Source organism: Capricornis sumatraensis, chromosome 1, assembly GCF_032405125.1.
Source record: "Capricornis sumatraensis isolate serow.1 chromosome 1, serow.2, whole genome shotgun sequence".
NCBI lineage: Eukaryota > Metazoa > Chordata > Mammalia > Artiodactyla > Bovidae > Capricornis > Capricornis sumatraensis.
In genome coordinates this window covers 103,882,100-103,902,946 of record NC_091069.1, presented here as the reverse complement: position 1 = coordinate 103,902,946, position 20,847 = coordinate 103,882,100, and the positions used below count along the sequence as shown (strand labels likewise).

The following is a 20,847-nucleotide window of genomic DNA, read 5'->3' as shown; positions in this document are numbered from 1 at the left end:
CAAAGACACATTGTTTCATACCAATCCTTATGTATTTATTCACACATTTGGTAAAAACGTCAGTCAGGAGTGAAATCATTACAATGACGTAAGTACTGTACAAACCAACACCAAGTGCAGAGTCAAACTGCCAAAAAGCACATGAGCAACGCACAGCTCCTTTGCTCAAGCGTACTCATGGCACTCGCCCATTACCACCTGTCCCAACAGTCACAGGCGCTCAGTTCCAACGCAACCCAGGAACTCATCCCTGGGGATGAGGAGGGAGACACAACCGATGAAGAGAAGCGGGACTGTCCGAGGCACCCCTCTGGTCTGCCAACGATGCAGAGACTGCAAGACGTCAAAGAGTGGGGCAGGCATTTCCTTGGCACAAAACTTAGGCCACAGAAAGGTTAAGGGGCTTAATCTCCGCTTTCACTCCTCTTTCAGCAACACAAAAGGGTAGCAAGTGGGGGTGGGGGAAATCGAGTCATTCATATTCTAAGAAATAAGGGGGAGGAGGATCTGAAGCCCTGAAGCCCATCCCGATGCTCCAAGTCAGACTGCAGCATGACCGTAAGCCCCGTTAGCCAGGCCAGGCGGATCCCATCTGACTGTGACTTTATCGGAACAGCATGGTTTGCCTTAATTTTAGCTCAGAAGACGACGAAAAGTTTTTCACAGGGTCACGTAAGTCACATCCCCCTTATATGAGCATTTGGGACCAACTGCATCTGTCTGCTCACACAGCTTGTCTGTAGCTCTGAGAGCTTCCAGGGAGGTGCCCAACCCCCACCCCTCTGCCTTCAGCCTTCCAAGATGGCCTATTTGCGGGCATCAAATCAAACCTAAAGTGTAAAAATAACGCTTGAATCTAAACGGTGCTGTCTATACAGTCCAGACTATGGGGAAAAAATCCTATTCCATTCCCTAATTCCACACCCCGTCTTTAACACAAAAGTTAAAAAAAACACAACACACAAAGCTAAACTGGATAACGTTTTGAGCATCTCCACTGATCCTATCAAAAACACGGATGACAGAGTCACTGTCTGACAGCATTAGCTTCCCGGCGTTCTTGGCAAATGGGCTACAGGGGAGGCAGTGGCCCAGACGGACACAGCACATGAAAACCGAAGAACCGGCTGACTCAGGGAAGCTGCTTTGCGTGGGAACGGCAACGGGAGGCGGAGATCGACATTTCTGGGAACAAACTTTATGTCCCTAGAGACGGGAAGGTGAGGACAAGGCACTTAGCTGCCAAGCGACAGTTCACACCCCCCTCGACACCAGGACTGTGGCCCAGAGTGCCCCTGGCCACGACCCCTCACTGGAGACTCAACCAGCCACGTGGTCCAGCCGGACCTTCAGAACCAAAGGAAACCCACCCAAAGTGCTGCAGAACCGAGGATGAGAACGGAATGTGGGCAGAGAAAGCAACGGATGCTGTCCCCTCCGGCCTGAGGCAAGGCTGGCTCCAGAGGAGCTCCAGGAAACACCAGTTTCAAAACGCACGGCCCAAGACCGTGACCAGGCCCTTTCGATGCCTCCTCCTTCTGTCCCGATACAGAGCAGCAGGGCTCTGAGAGCAGTACTGAATCAGCCCGCAGTGGGGGCCACAGCAGACCCCTTCAAACCCACGCTGTTTCGCAGCAGAGGGCGTGATGACGCCGAGACAGGACTGGAACCCGCCTGGCCCCGCTTCCCCCAGGGCCTGTCAAGCGTACTCGATGCGGGCAGGCCCACAGCTGCCCTCACTCTTGCGCTCAGAAGATGGGGTGGCGGCTTTGGCCTCATTCCCCACTTCCAAAGGCTTAGATGAGATATAGTCCTTCACTTTGATCTCCATGTTCTTGGCTTTCAGAGTGGCCGTGTGCAGCTTCTCCAGGAAATCTGGCATGCCTGTTGGGAGAGAGGGCAATCTGGGTGGCCGAGCACACAAACCAGCAGGCTCACTATGTTTTCACTGTTCTAGCCGCTCAGTCGTGTCTGACTCTTTGCAACCCCATGGACTGTAAGTCTGTCCGTGGGATTTCCAGCCAAGAACACTGGAGTGAGTTTCCGTTTCCCCATCTCCTTCTCTAGGGGATCTTCCAGACCAGGGATCAAGCCTGAGTCTCGGACTCTCTACCGCTGAGCCACAGGCTCAAAGTGAGCAGGGCCTGCTTCTTTCCAGGTAGGAAGTCAGTGCCTCCTTATAGAGATCACACCCTCGCTGATAAACAACCAATGTACAGGGAGTGAAAACCACCCAGGACCTCTGGGATCCTTTGAAAAGGGCTATTGATCAAGCCACCTAAGTCCCCAAAGGCCCTCTTTTATGTGATTCAAACATCACTTATCAGTGGCACAGCCAATTGTGCTGAAAAAATGTCAAAGAGTAGAAATACCTAATCTCCTCTCCATTCCCCGCTGAAGGGTAAGACACCGCTTACAGAGAACAAGAGAGAAAATCTCATGAAGCTGTTTCTAAGGGAAGAGACTGGCCAGGAAAAATGCAATCACAGCAGTCACGTGCTGTTGCCTTTGTTAAGAAGGGTGGTGGCCCCTTTCTCCAGTGGACTGTCCTATAACCACATGTTTTAAGGCTTCCAACACAACCTAAGAAGATAATTTGTAAATGCGTTAATGTACACAGTGTGTATTAAGCAAACGCTCTTCGATTCACCTCTGGGCATAGGTTTCATTTTGGGACTCCAGAATGCTCATCCCTCCAAACTGCAGCCGGAGGCTTCACTACCTTCAAGACAGTATTCAACAATGAACTCGGAAGGCCTCCGGGAGATAAGTGTTAACCTCCCTGAAGCCACTAAGAAGCTAGAGAAAAATAACACGTTCAGCCCAGATACCCAGCCCCATGCACAAGCACCCACTCACCACTGGAAACCATCCAACTAACGCAGTAGCGAGGAAACACGGTCTGGGGGTTGTCACTATATGTCAGCAAGTAGTCAAAGCCGTTCTGGAAAAGAAAAACAGCAAAGATGAAGGTACCCAAATTAGCCCTCACAGCCTCCATACCCAGTGCCACAGAATAACCAAGATCGGACTCGGGTGGAGAGCGGCATTTTTTTTTACCCTGAGCAGAAAAGAGTTAACACTGAAGACCTGAGAGGTTACTATCTAGTGAGGTTGGCCCAATGGTGTCCGGGAACTTGGTGCCTGCCTGACCCCGGTCAATAGTTAAGTACTCCAGGGCTCCCCGTGCCTCCTCTGTGCAAACAATGTGCTTCCTGCTGAGCCCCTGCTCTCCCGCTGTGGTCTGGGATTGTAGGACGTGCTAGGCCTGTGGTGGTGCCTGTGTGACCAGCGCCCAGTACAGACTTTGGGCGCCGAGTCTCCACTGGGCTTCTCCAGGCAGAATCATCACACGTGTTGCTGCTTTTCTGTGGCTGGAAGAGGGTGTATTCCAAGAGCCCTCAGGGGACAGGGAGTGTGGGGAGCCCGCAGGGACTCCTCCAGACCCTGCCTGCATCTCCCCCTTTTCATCCAGCTGTGCATTCTCCCATCTCGGGGATAAATCTTATCCGTGAGGACACTGTCAGCTGGGTCCTATGTGTCTTTCTAGTCAATCTTAGAATGTGGGGATAGACCTCAACACATACCCCACCATGTTTAAATATCTTAATCTTTATCGAAACGACATTAACTCTTACTATTATCACTATTAACACTAGCACCAAACATTTGCATGGCACTTACAACTATGTGTCAGGAACTGCTTCAGCTCCTCACAACAATCCTATAATGTAGACGCTGCTAATCCCCATTTTACAGATGAGGAAACTGAGCACAAAAAGGTGAAGGGACTTTGCTCAAGCTCACCCACATATTCAACCAGAGCCAAGATGAACCCAGAATCCTGACCACAGGGCCAGGCACCCATTCTCGCTGACTCAGCCCTCTCACTGGTACACTGAAGACAAAGATTACGGAGATTTACAGGGGTCCTGATCCCCGGAGAGGTCTGAAGCAAATATGCTCCACCCAAAGGGTAAGAGAGAACCACTTTTAAAAACTTCTTATTAAATTTGTTATTGTTTCTGTTTTATGTTCTGGGTTTTTGGCTACAGGATCTTAGCTCTCCAATCAGGGGTCAAACCCAAATCCCTTACATTGGAAGGCAAAATCTTAACCAACAGACTGCCACGGAGGCCCCACGTTTGCACTTTTCAAAGCAGACTGGCCACAGCTGTAGACAGCAGCACTGTGACTCAAGCCTTTACACCAAAGCCCACCTTCTTCATTCCCTGGGTAAAATGCTGAGTCCTTTCTTCATCTACTCAACAGCTCTCTGAACGTCTGCTATGTGTCCAGGCACTGTGCTAGGCACTATACGGGAAATAAGAACACGCTAGTCCTTGCCCTCGGGAGCTTCCAATTAATAGGATAGATGGGTGCCGTAACAGATACAGACTGAACACCACAGAAGTAAAGGGGAAGGAGAGGTGAAGCCTGCACAGTGGGGACAGTGACACCACAAAGGCTGGCTAGGAGACTGTCTGAGCTAATACGTATAAAAACCTTGAAATGATCCTTCCCATAAAACACTTGCACTGAAAAGTCGAAGTCCTCAGCTCTCATACACTACTGCCTATGCTGGAAAAAGTCAAAACTAAAAACAGTTGGCATCAGGAAGAAGGAATTAAATGGGCAGAAAGAACAGGGATGTAAGCTAAATTACTCTTAAGAGCGAACAGGCCCAGAAATGTGAGAACTTCTAAACGCCGAAGTGTGGTATTAAGACTCCTAGAAGCAATGCTCATTTTCAGATTCACACCTGAAACTATAGAAGGTGAGCCTGAAACGCAGCACCAGGAGACAGGGGAATTTCCGAGATCAAGTCAGAAGGACTCTGGCCAATAAGAGGGTCCTAGACAAAAGTGACTGTAAAACAAACCAGATATGCCTGAACTTTTGAGTTGCTAATAGCATCTCTTTTTTCTTTTGGCCGTACCGCACAGCACGCGGGATTGAATCCAGGCCTCTTGAATTGGAAGTATGAGTCTTAACCACTGGACCACCAGGCAAGTCCCATCATTTCTTTAAAAAATAAAAACTTTAACCTTTGGAGGACTGCTTGTTGAAAGAACCAATTCAATATTTTAAAAACTAGTAAAATGAAGGAAACAGATCAGCATCTTTCTTATTTCCCTTTCCTCTGTGAACTATAGGAAATCAGCTAGTCAATGTATAAACTTTCAAGTACTGGCTTCCCTGGGGGCTCAGCTGGTCAAGAATCCGCCTGCAATGCAGGAAACCTGCGTTCGATCTCTGGGTTGGGAAGATCCCCTGGAGAAGGGAAGGCTACCCATTCCGGTATTTTGGCCTGGAGAATTCCATGGACTATAGGCCATGGGGTTGCAAAGAGTTGGACATGACTGAGTGACTTTCAAGTATGTCATCTAATAAATGGAAATAAACGAAGAAAGAATGAAGAGTTCATACAAATAGTATTTTGTAACTTCTAATAAAATAGTTGAGCTGAGTAATATTCATCAATCACCTCCAAATTCACAAAGAAAGGGATGAGAGCCTTGTCATGGCGAAGGGGCTTGCTAACTCAGTGAAGCCATGAGCCATGCCATGCAGGGCTGCCAGACCGTCGGTTCCCAGTGGAGAGTTCTGACAAAATGTGCTCCGCTGGAGGAGGGAATGGCAGAACACTCCAGTATACTTGCCATGAGAACCCCGCGAACTGAATAAAAAGGCAATATCAGACATTATGTGCCTTTCAATAAAGCAGTCTTGCTCCAAGCAAATAACCTAAATCTGTTCAAGCCTCTAGCTCTAAGTACCCACATACAGGGAACACAGGGGACAGAAAAACACGTTAGACGACACTATGAGAACATAACCAGCAAAATCCAGGACAAAGAAACTGCTTCTTCAATAAATACAATTCCAAGGAGGAAAAGAGGAGAGAGAACTCAAGATATAGATGCAAAGCTACGGTGTGAACACATTTCAGTATCTGGATCTCATCTGAAATCCAGATTCAAATGAATACAAAAAAATTCATGGATCATCAGGAAAGCTTGAACACTACAGATATTAGATATTAGGGAATACGATATTATGTTTTCAAAAAATCTCTCTTCTTTTTGAGATAAATACTAAAATATGTATAGAGGAATTCTTCGGTTCTTGTACAGCAAAACCAGAATCTGCTTCAAAAAAAATCAGGGTTGTGGGAAAGTGACCGGAAAGAGTGCAGATAAAACAAGTCTGGCCAAGAGTGTGGTCACGGCCGGAGTCGAAGGAGGACAGGGTCCGTGTGTGTTACTCTCTCCACTTCTCCATCTTTCGTCTACATCTCAAATTTTCCGTGATAAAAAGAGAAACTGGGGAGTTCCATGCTGGCCTGGCAGTGAGCATTCCAGGCTTTCACTGCCGTGGCCTGGGTTCAATCCTGGTCAGGGAACTGAGGTCCAGCAGAGCCACAGAGCACCACACCCTGGCTCAGGATCTACTTTCCATCTGGCAAATCCAAGCTCAGCTGCCTGGCTCTCAAGTATCTTCTAAACCCGGTCAAGGTACTCACCACTCCTCCCTAAACTCTGCCTTCCTCACTAAGCACTGAGTCTCTCAACATCCAAGCGTCCCTCCTTCCTTCGTCTGCGGCTGAATCGTGGAATCATGTCTTCTACCTCCAGGGTCCATCCTGTTTTCCTCTACCTAGAGGCTGCTTTTTTACAAGAACCAACTCAAGTCTTACCTTTCTCCTAAAAGCTTGTCACAACATGCTACAATACTTACACAGATAATTCATACTGTTCCCCCACCTCAGCTGAAAGAAGCTATTTACTGGTACAACACACTCCGCTGGTGGCCCAACTCTGCCTTAGCTATTTCACGGTCAGGGTTTCCAAAGGCAGTAAGGCTGGGACTCGAGGCACTTTTTTTCCCCCCAAATAGGAAATACAAGGACAAGGTTCAAATTTCGAAGCAACATCAAAGAAAAGCATGAGGCATAATTCTAACTCCCACAGTCCCCAGCCTGCCCAGGCAATAGCAACATTATTGCTTCTAATGCAAGGACTTTGAAACATGTTTAACTGTACTTACAGCACACTGGAAACAATACTTTCTACATTGCCAACCAAGTACTTTCTTTCTCAGCCTCTCTCTCACATATACTTGTACATATGTAATCAAACAAAAGTTCCATAAAATATGCGTACATTCAGTTTTTATTTATTCCTTTTCAAGCACTAATTAAGGCTGTCTTCCACTGGCAGGTAGCAACTTACGGTTTGAAGAACACTGCTCTATGGGACTTCACCAGTGGTCCACTGGTTAAGACTCTGAGCTTCCAATGTAGGGGTTCGATCCCTGGTGGTGAAGATCCCATGTGCAAAAAAAACCCCACGTTGCTCTAAAACAGTATAAACGTCAGCATACAGCTCCCCGTAAACCAGCACACTGACTGAGGCAAACCACGGTTTCTGTCACACTTAGAAGAGTCCCATTATATAGGTGGTGTAAATAAAGCAACTTGCTGAAAACAAATGCCTGGCTAAGAGAACAGTCATACAGCTCTAAAACACAAGTAACTGATGGGGAGAAACACAGTGATTTCAAAGTAAACAGGACTAAAAACAGCAACCACCACAATCAATGTGTACACTCAACAGAGGTTTGGCTAAGACATCAAAAATAAACCACACTAAGTTGAAGAAAATATTCTTTGCAAAGAAAGGTCATAAAATGTTTAAGAAAGCAGACAGCATTGATAAGGAAATAGGAGTCCAGAAACGTGTTACGTGTTCTGCCCACTGTGGGGAAATTCTGACGGAACAGTCACTCGCTCTGGCTCCTCAGAACGCTGCCAGCAAGCCTGTATGAGTCAGGGCCGCCGTCTTCTCATGACTGCCCCTCAGGTAACAGGAGCCAAGGGGTCACCACTACTTTGTCTCAAGGGTTTTCCAGGTACACCACTCCACAGGAGGGGTCCTGAAGTGTGGTTCCCAGGCCAGCAGCACCAGCCTCCCCTGGGAGCTTAAGACATGCAAATTCTCAGGCCACAGCCCAGCACTGTTTCAGTAAGCTCCAGTGGATCCGATGCAAGCTAAGCTGGAGAACCAGCATGCCCTCCCCAGTTCAGACAAAAGGCGTTCCTTGAGAAAATCCCACTAACCCATCACAACTCGGATGATGTACGACTCACCTCATCAAATGACTTGTGTGGACGGATAACCATTTGGGACTCGTATGATCGGACCCTGACAAATTCCGGAGACTCTGGCACACTCGGGTGCTCCACAGCACTGGCAAGGAGAGAAGAGAGAGAAACTGAGGACTGTCTATACACAGGACCACCGGAGCTGGAGCCACGAAGTAAAGGCAGCCTCTTAACTTTTAAATGGCTACATCAGAAAAGTCATGAATGAATATACACCAACTTCTAAAAACAGAGTGCGTTAACTCAGTGTTTCCTGTCTCAGTAGGCTTTGTGTTGAAGAAGACAGTGTCTCTTTAATTATCAGTATTAAGGAACCGAAGGATTACTTTGATGAAAGGTTTGCATCCCTTCAACCCTCTGAGACAGTCACATTCTCACTGGGACGCATGGCGCCCCGGCTTCACTCACAAGACAAGCAGACTCCCACCAGACACGTGTGAAGGCCAAGCTGCAGGAACTCAGCAGGAGCCCCCGCTCAGCACGCGTACCGTGACACCAACACCATCACGTTGTTCTCCTCATCCACGCTGTACCGCCGAACGTACACATAATCCCGTGAGTACATCGGGTACTAAAGAAGAGGAGAGGTGGGAGGGTCAGGGCTCTGTCTCGTGTGGACGTGATCAAAGCAAAACCAGAGGGACAATACTCACAGGAAAATGGGTCACCCAGTGAAGAACCTCAGAGCCACTGACCACATCCCTCTCAATCACTTCCAGCTTGATCACCAGGGCGTCCCACTTTTTCCTATATTCTGTATCCAGCTACAGAAAGAGCAAAGACCATGAAGACCCAAGAAATCCAAAACAAAGCTACAGAAGACTTCTCCGGAGGAGCGGGCCTCTTACCCAAGAGCCTTCTGAAACAGTGATCTGACCTAAGGGCGGTGCCCAAGTGTCAAAGACACAGCTGTGTTACTACTACAGATGAGTCCTTTAATAAACATCCCTTCCTGTAGGCCAATCCCATTACTTTGAAAGTGAATCTTAGAAAAAAAAAAAAACCCACAAGAAAAAAATATTGTCATAGACATGTCTAGAGAAAATACAGTAGACAGTGATAGAAATTTGTAAGGGTGAATTAATTCCAAAAGGTTTTAAACAGACAAAAAGTCCAAAAGTACAGGCAGACACCTCACACAAATACCAGTTGCATTATTTTTAAAATCTCTAACATCACTAAGAACCAAGGAATCTGAAAGTAAGACACATGTCATACACATTCAAATCAACAAAAATTCAATACAGATTGACAGAATTCAGTGCTTAGCAGAAAAGCGTCCACTTGTGTGTTAGCGGTGGGTATTGTAATCACCAAACTAGTTACCCAAAGTCCAGTAAAACATGAGAACTCCAGGAAGGAAAAAACAATTTCTGTAGAACTCTAGGTGATCCCAGCTCCCCTTTTCTGTATTTCCCCGCAAGGAAGAACAGTTTTGAACACATACTCTTATCTTTATTAAACAAACACCTTTACTGTGGACAAGTTCCAGATTGCTAAGTCTTGGCTGCATCTGTATACGGCAGGGGAAGGACATCACTAAGCCAACAAGTAAAACTGGAATACAAAGATTCTATCAGAGCTGCACCAGTTAAATTTGCTGACTTTGTTATAATGGTACCATGGCTAGTGAGGAGAATATGTCCAGTCTTTTAGGAAATACACACTGAAGGGTTTTGGAATAAAGGGTATGTAACTTACCCTCAAATTGTTTAGGGAGAAAAAACTATAAAGTCTTATAAAATATATTAAAGCACTTAAATCCTTCCTCTATTTGATCTTCCCAACAGTCTTATAAAGAGCAGAACTGGCCTCATCCCCAGCAGGCAAACTGTAAGTCAAAGGCTCACCCAGAGGCTATCTGACGTGAAATGAGGGGCAGAGGGATGGACTGAAGCCAACATCTTGTAAGTCAGAGAAATCACTCATGTGGACAATGGCAAGAGGACTTCTAGGCTTAGCAGCTCCTCATCTGGGAGGAGAAACGTTCTCACCTGAACATTGAAGAACTGCCGTGGTGTCACGTCCGTGTAGGTTCCAAACACTAGAACAGAGAACAAGCAAGGTTTGCCACACTCATCACCCGCTCTATTCCTATCACGTGACTGCATTCCAATGGCAGAGTGCTGACGTGCACTTCTTAAAGGCAGATATAGAAACCAGAAGTCACACCGGGGCAGCAAAGTATGACAGAGACAACCGTTAGCAGAGCTTAACAAAGACAAGGAGACGCTTGTCATCAGTGCAGTCGCTCAGTCGTGTCCGACTCTCCGCGACCCCATGAACCAGCACGCCAGGCCTCCTTGTCCATCACCAACTCCCGGAGTCCAACCGAACTCATGTCCATTGAGTTGGTGATGCCATCCAGCCATCTCACCCTCTGTCGTCCCCTTCTCCTCCTGCCCTCAATCTTTCCCAGCATCACGGTCTTTTCAAACGAGTCAGTTCTTTGCATAGGGTGGCCAAAGTACTGGAGTCTCAGCTTCAACGTCAGTCCCTCCAATGAACACCCAAGACTGATCTCCTTTAGGATGGACTGGTTGGATCTCCTTGCAGTCCAAGGGACTCTCAGGAGTCTTCTTCAACACCACAGTTCAAAAGCATCAATTCTTTGGCGCTCAGCCGTCTTTACAGTCCAACTCTCACATCCATACATGACCACTGGAAAAACCATAGCCTTGACTAGACAGACCTTTGTTGGCAAAATAATGGCTCTGCTTTTCAATATGCTGTCTAGGTTGGTCATAACTTTCCTTCCAAGGAGTAAGCGTCTTTTAAATTCATGGCTGCAATCACCATCTGCAGTGATTTTGGAGCCCAGAAAAATAAAGTCAGCCACTGTGTCCACTGTTTCCCCATCTATTTGCCATGAAGTGATGGGACCGGATGCCATGATCCCTGTCATCAGGGAGAGGAGAAACAGCTGCACACCAGGGCAGTGCTCCCGGGACAAAACGAGAATGGAGAGTGTAAGAGAACAGAGTGCCGGGCACCTGCCGGGGTGAAACACAGCCCCAGCAGCCGGGCGGGACTCACCTCGGTACTGGTAAAGGTGGGTGCCTGAAATTGGACGCCGCCACAGCTTGAAGTGTTTCTTATCCATCACCATCTCCCACGGCTGCTCTTTGCCTCCTGAATCTTCAACCCCTTCTGTCTGGGATTTTGGTTCTGGGGGGTGGCGCTCAGCTCCAGAGCTCCGAAACATACCTGACATTTCCTCCAACCGTTTCATCTCATCAATGGATCTGGAGAGGAGAAAAACAACAGGCATGGTGGGGTGGTTGGAGTCAGCCCTAAAAAATGGACTAGCCACACAAAGACTTACACAGGGTGGTGTGGGTTTAAAACAGTATGAAGTGTAGGGAATAAAAATACGAGTTCCTGAGTCTGAATCCCAGTCTAACATTCATCAACGAGAATATTAAATCACTTAACAATCCATTTCTTAACCTGTAAATTGAGGATGGTAATAGTACCTACACTTCAAAGGTTGATTATAAAAATTAAATTTATGTGCAAAGTGCTTAATACTAGCCATATAATTAGCCCTCACATTTTATGCCTATGAAATCTCATTTGATATCCTTTGCCAGTTTTTAAATTCCGTTGTCTTCCTATTACATTGTAAGAGTACTCACATATTTTTCCTGCTTCATTTTAGAGAGAGATAATTCACTTGCTATAAAAAATTCTACTTTTACTGTATGGATATAGCCTATGGATATATCACACTTTCTTTACCCATTCATCAGCTGATGGACATGCAGGTGTTTTCTATTTTTTGGCTATTATGCATAATACTGCTACAGATATCTGCATACACCTTGCATACAGACGAAAGCTTTCAGTTTCTTTGGTAAATTCCTAGGGGTAGATTTACTGGGTCTGGGAAACTTAACTTTTTGAGCAAGTGCCAAATTATTTTCCAAAGCAGTTTTCCCATTTCTAAATTCACACCAGCAATGTACGAAGGTTCCAACGGCTTCACATCATTGCCAACACTTGTTAATGTCCATATTTTTGATTCCAGCAATCCTAGTGGGTATAATGACTAATGACGTTGAGCATATTTTTATGTGCTTATGGACTATTTGTGTATCTTCTTTGGAGAAACGATCTATTGAAATCTTTGTTTTAAATTGGGTTGTCTTTACTGTCAAGTTTTTTTTTTTTTGAAAAGCAATGATTTATTGGTAATGGAAACGAATGAAATATTGAAAGTCTCTGGCGAGAATCAAGCAATTATCCAGGAGCTGCAGATCTGACTGCAATATGGTCTTCCAGGGTCTTTTGTTCCTTTAGTGGCTTTCTCCTGTTTTGCCAACTACTCGTTTGAAGTCATTCATATTTGTTGCCTGGACTGGCGTCCCAATAAAAGTAAAATATGGAATTCTTGTTGTTGGCAGGATATTCACATATGTAAGCTCTGCATGATTTGGCGTGATAATGCTGAAGGGTCAAAATGAAATTATTTACAGGGAATACTGAAAGAGTACGAAAATCAAGATTACAATGGGCAGAATGTCACTGAAATTTTACTAAAATTCTAATTTTTACTGAGGAAAATCTTGGCAGTTATATTCTTTCTGATACTCCATCATTCATTCTATTCCTTAAAATGTTAAAAGAAAAAAAGAGCACGCTGGAAATCAGTTCCTAAAACTACCCTGTGCTTTGCATGTTTTTTTTTTAAGCTCGTCTCTGTATGTGTTCAGTAGCTTCAATCATGTCCAACTCTCTGCAACCCCGTAGACTGTAGTCCACCAGGCTCCTCTGTCCATGGGAGTCTCCAGGCAAGAATACAGGAGTGGGTTGCCATGTCCTTCTCCATACTGTCAAGTTTTAAAAGTTCTTCATATATTCTCAACCAAAGTCTCCTGTTAAATATTTACAAATATTTTCTGACTTTGTGGGCTGTCTTTCCACTTTCTTAAGAGTAACTTTTGCTGTACAGTTTTCAATTTTGATGAAATCAAATTAATCTATTTTTTCTTTGACTGTTCACGTTTTTGGTGTTATATCTAAGAAACCACTGCCTAATCCAGTATCGTAAGAACTTATGCCTATATTTTCTTCCACAAGTTTTAGTTTACATTTAGGTCTTTGACCCATTTTAATTTTTGTGTAGAGTGTGAAGTATGGGGTGTAAATTCACTATTTCGCAAATGCATCTCCAGTTGTCCCAGCACCTTTTTTTAAAAAAAACATGGTTTTCCCTTTAATCTTTAAACACCAGTTAGCAAAGCAAGACTGCTGGCTGACTCTGTCACTTTTACAATTCAAGACTGAAGATACCACCTACTGATATGTTCTGTCTGAAACGCCCTTTCTTACTCCTCTTTAACCTTCAAAACCCGCACAAAGGGATCTGCCTGGTGGTGCAGCGGCTAAGCCTCTGTGCTCCCAATGCCAAGGAACACGGTTCAATCCCCGGTCAGGGAACTAGGTCCCACATATGAGTTCGTATGGCACAACTAAAGATCCCATGTGCCGTAACCGGGACACAGTGCAGTCAATAACTTAAAAAAAAAAAGAAAAAAAACATAAAGTTCCAGGTTAACTCCAAGAAAGGGGTAACTATACACATTTACTCTGGTTCCTCTACAGAAACATACGCACTATATTATAATTAATCTATCTTTATGCCTATCCTCCTTACTAGAATGGCTCCTAGCAAGTAACTGGTAAACATTACACGCTCAATAAGTGTTTGCAGAATAAACTGAGTAAAATAAATATGCAGGTAGCAACTTCACTTTCACTTTTCACTCTCATGCATTGGAGAAGGAAATGGCAACCCACTCCCGTGTTCTTGCCTGGAGAATCCCAGGGACGAAAGAGCCTGGTAGGCTGCCATCTCTGGGGTCACACAGAGTCGGACACAACTGAAGCGACTTAGCAGCAGCAGCAGCAGGCCTCAATAATTCAAATTCTTATTAAAAGATTACATTAATACACTGCTTTAGAAGTCGAAAATTCAAAATCATACCAGTAACCCCCGATTAAAAGTTTAGAGCCATCCAGACGGCAGTGCAGAGATCTGGGTTCTAGTCCCAGCTCTGCCAACTCAAGCTGTGATTTACAAGTCATTTTACCTCCAAAGGCTCCCCCATTCCACCTGTAACATGAACACATTATTCCTTGAAGGTTTATTCCAATTCTCTGATTTTTTAACTTTGAACTTCAATGAAAGTATTTATGTACGAGGACATTTGTGTTTTGACCCCCTGAAATCTTTTCCTATTGAGGAGAACCCCCGAACAGGTGAGATACAGCCCAGTCTCTTCTACCCTAGCAGTGATCACGTTAACGCCTAATCCAATGAGGTTAATCAGAGACTTTCTGGTAAGTCTTGAGAAAATAACCCGAGGCACAAGACCTTTCAGATTTCCTCACTTATCTGGAGGGAGAAATGCAACTGATCTGGGGAAACAAAACCAGCAACACTGCCCAAAGCAGGGCATTCCTGTAGCGGGTCTTGGCTATCCTCCAAGCCAACTTGGGTTCTCTTTGGCCTTGCAGCAATGCTCTGTGTGTCCTAACACCTTTCTGATTAAACCCTTTTTGAAGAAAGTTAACCAGTATCAGTTTCTCTGTTTGCAACTGATAACCCTGGCCAGTCAATTTATATTGATGTTCCGATGAAAAATGTTTAACCATTTTTTAAAAGTTTCAATGTGAATTAAACATTGCAAAACAGGACTGACGGCTACTGTTGCAAAAACCATAGAGAAATAGGGAAGGAAATTTAGAGTAGGCAATAAGGTCTTACAGAGGAGAAAGCAAAAGTAAAGGCACAGCTAGCTTTGGCTGTGAGAAGAACAATGCAGGCATCACGTAGACCAATCATGGCCTGCTGAGGACTAGCAAAGCACCCTTCAACAAAAGTTAAGCTGGACTCTTGAATGTCCTTACCACATAATGAAGAGGGGGCAGGAACGTCTTGAGAAAAATACATCAGAGGCTCATAAAATTATATAGTAATATGGTTTTAAGAAAATTAAACTATATGACTATAGGCAATATTTTTAATGGCCTTAATCAGCCTCTTAAGATTAAAGGTCACTAGGTGATCCTGAAAAAATCATGAGACTGAGTCCCTAGAGGGGACAGCAATGTCCTGTGAAGGTATGACACTCACTCTTTGTACAGCACAATATGAACGCTAGAAGAAGGCTGCATCATGAAAACGTCAATGATCACTGTCCCAGGTTTAAGAATCTCAGAGGGGTCTCAATTTCTAAATGCTGACATGCATTTAGCACATGCAACATCATCAGCACAGTCACTATTATTTGTGTGAAGAAAAAAAAAAAAAAAAAACCTCTATGTATCCCATTATTCTGCTGTGTCAAATCTCATTTGGAGGGGATGGTTGCCTACACCTTGTTATCTAAGAGGCTTAAGTAACAAGGGAGAAGTAAGGACAAAACAGATTAAACCCAGAATAGCAGCAGAACCAGATTAGTAAGAGGATCAAAGAAAGATAGTCAATGCCTTCCTTTCTTCAAAACAGTCATTTCAACATTTAAGAAAGGCTGTATGGAAAGCTATGGAAACTGAGGGCATAAAATCATGAAAACAGAAAAAGAAGTATAATCATATTAGGCTCATCTAGGGGAATCCTACCCTAAGTGTAGAGCTTAATATAAGGCCCCAAAATGACTCACATGAAGCCATTCCTGTAATGAGTAATTTACCAAAGTAACACTGCTGTGTTTCAATGATCCCCTCCTCAAATTCCCAAGTTATTGGGCATTCCCAATAATTCTCAAATTATTGTCAAAGTTGAAGACCTTGAAGAACAACTGTCATGGGACAAACCCAGAAATGAGACATCAATAGCTCCTTGCAATTCTGACCCAACTGGATAACCATCAGATAATGAAGACAATCTCAAAAAAAAAAAAAAAAACACCTCAGCTTTTACATAGTTCTGATTATCTAAGAATGTATGAGAGTAAAAACATCCTTAAGTGACAGTGGGGGGAAAAAAAAGTCCCTTTAAGCCAAAAGGACTTTTTCTTGATCATTATTTATCTAATTAATAGCACAGTGAAAAGTTTAAAGGCTGAAATAGGAAAATGGCCAATTTTCTTCATGCAACTTTATTGGTACATATTTATTCAAATTTCTAGAGCAATGAATTGTAAGTTTTTTTAAAAAGAAGAGGGAAATTAATGGAACATCTTCCGCTAGTCTTTCATATTTCTTAACTTGCTTTTTGTTCCTGTAATTTTTTTAATGTTCCAAAATAATTTAAAAAATTACTATTAATATTTTTCCATAAGATTTGCCCTGTGCTCACAGAATGCCAGTCAACACCAAAAACAGTGGTTAAAAGTTATTTTGTCTGGTCATTTAATTAAAGTCAATCAGGTAAGAAAGCATTAAAAAAAGCATTAAAATACCTGATTTCTATACCTGGACCATCAATGAGCACAATTTACTTCTTTCCTCAAATTTTTGTGCTGATTCTCAATTAATGAGTTCCTATTTAAGATGTTCACATTCAAAAAGGGAGCCTTACAGCCCACCACTGTGTAACAGCCGCCGTATCAGAATGAGTGTGTACCAGGACAAGCTGGTACAGAAATGGCACAGAAAAGCCAAAGGCTGTGATTTAGGGGCCATGGGACAATCACGCTCTTCTTCCACGAACAATGAAAGAAATGCACATGTCCCGAAGCACAGTGGACTCTGCTCATTCTGGAAGCCACCCAAAATCATCTAACCAGCGCCAATGGAATCTAAGATCTTCCAGCCTCAGCAGCGCATCCTGTAAAGCAAGCAAAACGAAGCACCAAGCCTAAGCGCGGATGGGAAGGGACTCGGGGGGGAGAATGGACATCGAGCCTAAGTGCGGACGGGAAGAGACTCTGGGGGGAGAATGGACACCAAGCCTAAGCGCGGATGGGAAGAGACTCTGGGGGGAGAATGGACATCAAGCCTAAGCGCAGACGGGAAGAGACTCTGGGGGGAGAATGGACACCAAGCCTAAGCGCGAATGGGAAGGGACTCGGGGGGGAGAATGGCTATGTGTATATGTATGTCTGAGTCCCTTTGCTGTTCACCTGAAACTACCACAACATTGTTAGTTGGCTATACCAATATGAAAGTTTAAAATATACATAAAAAAACCACCAAACCTAAAAAGGCTAACCGGTACCCAGAATATCTTATTCAATAAAATACTGGGGATTCCCTAGTAGTCCAGTAGTTAAGATCCATTGCTTTCATTGCCAAGGGCGTGGTTTGGATCCCCAGCCAGAAAACTAAGACCCAGCAAGCCACACACAGTGCGCTCAGAATTAATTGATTAATAATAAAATACAAACATGACAAGCTAAGAGAACAAAGGCCGTTGAAATCACCGTACAACCTACATACAGTTGACAGCATATCACCTGCCACCCCCTCAATCAAGATAACATTTTTAAAAATCCTCAAAATGGACTTGAACAAATTTTAAGTATATGACTGAACTCAAGCATGAACTGGACATGGAGAGTTAAATGAGGGCCTTTACTGGAACAAGAAGGCTGGAGAGGGTCAAAAAGGGCACCTTAAGTGCTCTTACTGGCCTTTGTCTAGGCTTCTGTATTAACCCCAAGTGGGTTAATACAGAACAATACCTCTTTAGGAGCTGGATTAGAATCAAGTGCTTCAACTGTCTGATTTCTTTCTCCCACAGAGGGTAGTTGACAATGGACTCAAATGTTTACCACATCTATTTCTTATCCTATTTTTCCCCTCCAGCTCCTGGAAACGGGAGACCTACTGAACAGAGAGGTTCTAGAACATATCATCAATAAAAATACATGACGAAAAAGTATGAAACCTATCACCCGGGCCCCAACACTACTCAAACTCCTATTCCCAACAGGGCACCCAGAGGCCCTTTCCTGGTCTTTCTTTCCCAAACCAAATCCAACTAGGAATTTTTCCCTCAAACTTCATGACTGTGGAACATGGGTATTCCATCATCATCAAAAACAGAATGCAAATTCAAACAGTTGATTGGTAATTTTACAACTAAAAAGTTACCTTCCCATATTTCTCACACCTGAGAACAAAATACCCCGAAACACTAACAGAAACTAGGCAGATCACCTCTCATGCTTTGATACCTTAACGTTTTTAAGTAAGGTTGTTCATGGTTATGAGTTTAAAATGCATTTAAATGCATTTAACAGTCCTTTTTACTGCTAGGAAAATTATTACCAGCTCTAAAGATACACTTCGCATTTACCGACAACTCACAATGTTGCCTGGCAACTGGGTGCTACACTTCCAGACAGATCACAGTATTAACTTTACTGAAATATTTCCCCTTTCACCTAACCAAAAGTGTGAAATAACATAAGAAAAGACTAGAACAGACTTGTATCGGAATTTATCTGAGGTAGGGGGACTATCCGAGGTTCTTGAAATCAGTTTCAGAGTACAGGGGGCAGAATATGTGGAGAGACACACATTTTTTGTTAATATAAGCACACTGTAAAGCAAGACCCAAAGCAAGGTTTCCTCATGATTTTACATGAAAACTGTAAGGGCTCAGTTTAGAACCACAGATTAACAAATTCAACTAATGGTACCATACTTCTCACAGAAGTTTTTGATGATGACAACGTGATTACAGAGCCTAAGGAAACCGTAGGAGTTCTAGTGGAAGTAGCAAGAAAAACTGACCTAATTCTTCCAGGTTAAACTGCGTGGGCTACTGGTTTGTCCCTGGAGGGCAGAATCTCCAGTCTCATAATCCTGCCATGAGTCACAACGACAGAAGAGCTCTCCTGGCATTTCTCACGAAATCCCGTTTGGAACAATGTAACTTTGTAAATTGCTTATCTACATCCTCAGGTCCATTTTAAAACCTGTTTGGTTTTTGCACCTTCTATGCGTGCGTGCTTGCTCAGTAGTCCTAATCTCTGCGACCCCAGGCCCCTCTGTCCATGCAATTTTCCAGGCAAGAATACTGGAGTGGGTTGCCATTTCCTCCTCCAGGGGAATCTTCCCCAACCAGGGATCGAACCCACGTCTCCTGCATTGGCAGGCGGATCTTTTACCACTGTGCCACCTGGGCAGCCTTTGCATCTTCCTGAAAGAATGAAAGATTGCATGAGCAATAGCTTAGATGTCTTCAATACCAAATTCCCACGTTATTTTTTTTAATTAGTAAAAAAAAAAAAAAAATTGGCCGCACCCTTGCGGCATATGAGATTTTAGTTCCCTGACCAGGGATGGAACCTGCGCCTCCCTGCATTAGAAACGCATTCTTCTTAATCATTGGACCACCAGGGAAGTCCCCAAAACGTTATTTCTATAGTGGCACGCTCCCCCAAAGTCCCCCTCTCCACTAGCCTACACCTGCAGTTATTTCTAATTCAACAAATCAAGTTAACCCGCAGAGGCAATGTAGAACGTAACTTGCATCGTCACTTCCAGTACCACCCGGTCAACGGGAGACAGTGATCACCAAGGCCGGCCCCAGGTTTCAAGGTTTCCACCTCCCAGCCCCCCGCCCCCACCCCCACCCCAGAGAGGAAGCACGACCTCGCCACCAAGCCCACCTCTGCAACTCCTCCTCCCGGATCCTCTCCTCGTCCCACACGAACACGCCGGCGAGCGCCGCCATCAAAGCAGAGGCATGGCCCGGGCGTCCACGCAGCCGGCGCCAGAGGCGACCGAGGAGGACGCGGCGCGAGCTCTCCGAGTACAGGCGGCCGTAGAGCTGCGCGATCTGCTGCGCGCGCCGCACGCGCAGGCCCGTCACGAAGCGGCACTGATTGGCCAGCAGGGCGAGCAGGCCCCCACCCCGCGCGCCCGCGCGCCCGGCCGCCGCCGCCGCCGCGCCCACCAGCCAGGCGGCCAGGCCGGCCGGCGGCCTACGCGGGAACATGCCGCCCGCTCACCCCGCCGGGGCCCCGTGCACACGCCGCGCGCCCGGCGGAGCGCGACACCTCGCTCACGGCGCCGAAGGAACAAGGCCGGGAGGGTGCGGGCGCCCTCGCGCCGAGTCCTCCTAGTTGGCCGGCCCCGAAGTCGCCTCGCAGTCTAACAGGTCCTTCATCTCCCTCTGCAGCAACCGCCGAGGAGAAGTCTCCTTCAAGAGAGAGTCGGTCGAGGCACCGGCCGCGGCGGTGGGCCCGCGACCACTGCAGCAGGCTCTCCGCGGTTCCGGCTGCAACGCTGGAGGGCCGACAGCGGGACAGTTTCGGCCCCCTGCCTCCTCGGCCTCCCCAGGCCGGCGCCAGGGGCCGGGGTACAGAGCGCGCGAAAAGCGAAGAAGCTGGCGCAGAGATCCCAGGCGTTCCGCGTCCACCACATGCGCTGCCAACTTGCGCCCTACACCCAGTCTCCGCCTCCCGGCCCTGATTGGGCGCGGCCCGGACTCCGGGTTTTGATTGGTGGGTCCAGGTGCTCGTCACTGCCCCCTAGCGCGGCGAGCCTGGAACCCTCTCTAGCAAGGTAGGTGGCGCGGCGGCGAGAACTAGTCAAGGGCGGCTCGGAGAGTGACCGGCGGTCCCCGCCGCCGCCGCCATCTTCCGGCCGCCCGACCCCGCCCCGCTAAGGTCGGTGGCCAGGTGCCGCTTAGAACCCGGCTCAGTGCCCTCTCGATTGTTTTAAGAGGCTTGCGATCGTCGCCTCTAATTTGAGTCTAGGGGGAGGGCGGGATC

The 20,847-nt window shown here is 45.8% G+C and overlaps 1 protein-coding gene across 1 annotated transcript; it reads right to left on the bottom strand.

Moving 5' to 3' along the window:
* Positions 1–75: 75 nt before the first annotated feature.
* On the bottom strand, positions 76–20,069 carry STARD7 (StAR related lipid transfer domain containing 7). Its single transcript, XM_068969651.1, has 8 exons — positions 19,741–20,069; positions 11,204–11,412; positions 10,162–10,211; positions 8,821–8,931; positions 8,656–8,738; positions 8,153–8,252; positions 2,860–2,944; positions 76–1,884 (listed from the first exon to the last, which is right to left on the bottom strand). The coding sequence occupies exons 1-8, from the start codon at positions 20,067–20,069 to the stop codon at positions 1,700–1,702; spliced, it is 1,152 nt and encodes a 383-aa protein (XP_068825752.1). The 3' UTR covers positions 76–1,699.
* Positions 20,070–20,847: the final 778 nt, after the last annotated feature.

Bases quoted from the DNA above. Each gene is read 5' to 3' on its own strand.
- STARD7 (XM_068969651.1), bottom strand. From the start codon at position 20,069: ATGTTCCCGCGTAGGCCGCCGGCCGGCCTGGCCGCCTGGCTGGTGGGC. The intron at 10,212-11,203 runs GTGAGTCCCGCC...TCTCTGTTCTAG, and splicing joins CCACCTTTACCAGTACCGAG to TGTTTGGAACCTACACGGAC. The intron at 2,945-8,152 runs GTGAGTCGTACA...TTTCTTTTCCAG, and splicing joins CACACAAGTCATTTGATGAG to AACGGCTTTGACTACTTGCT.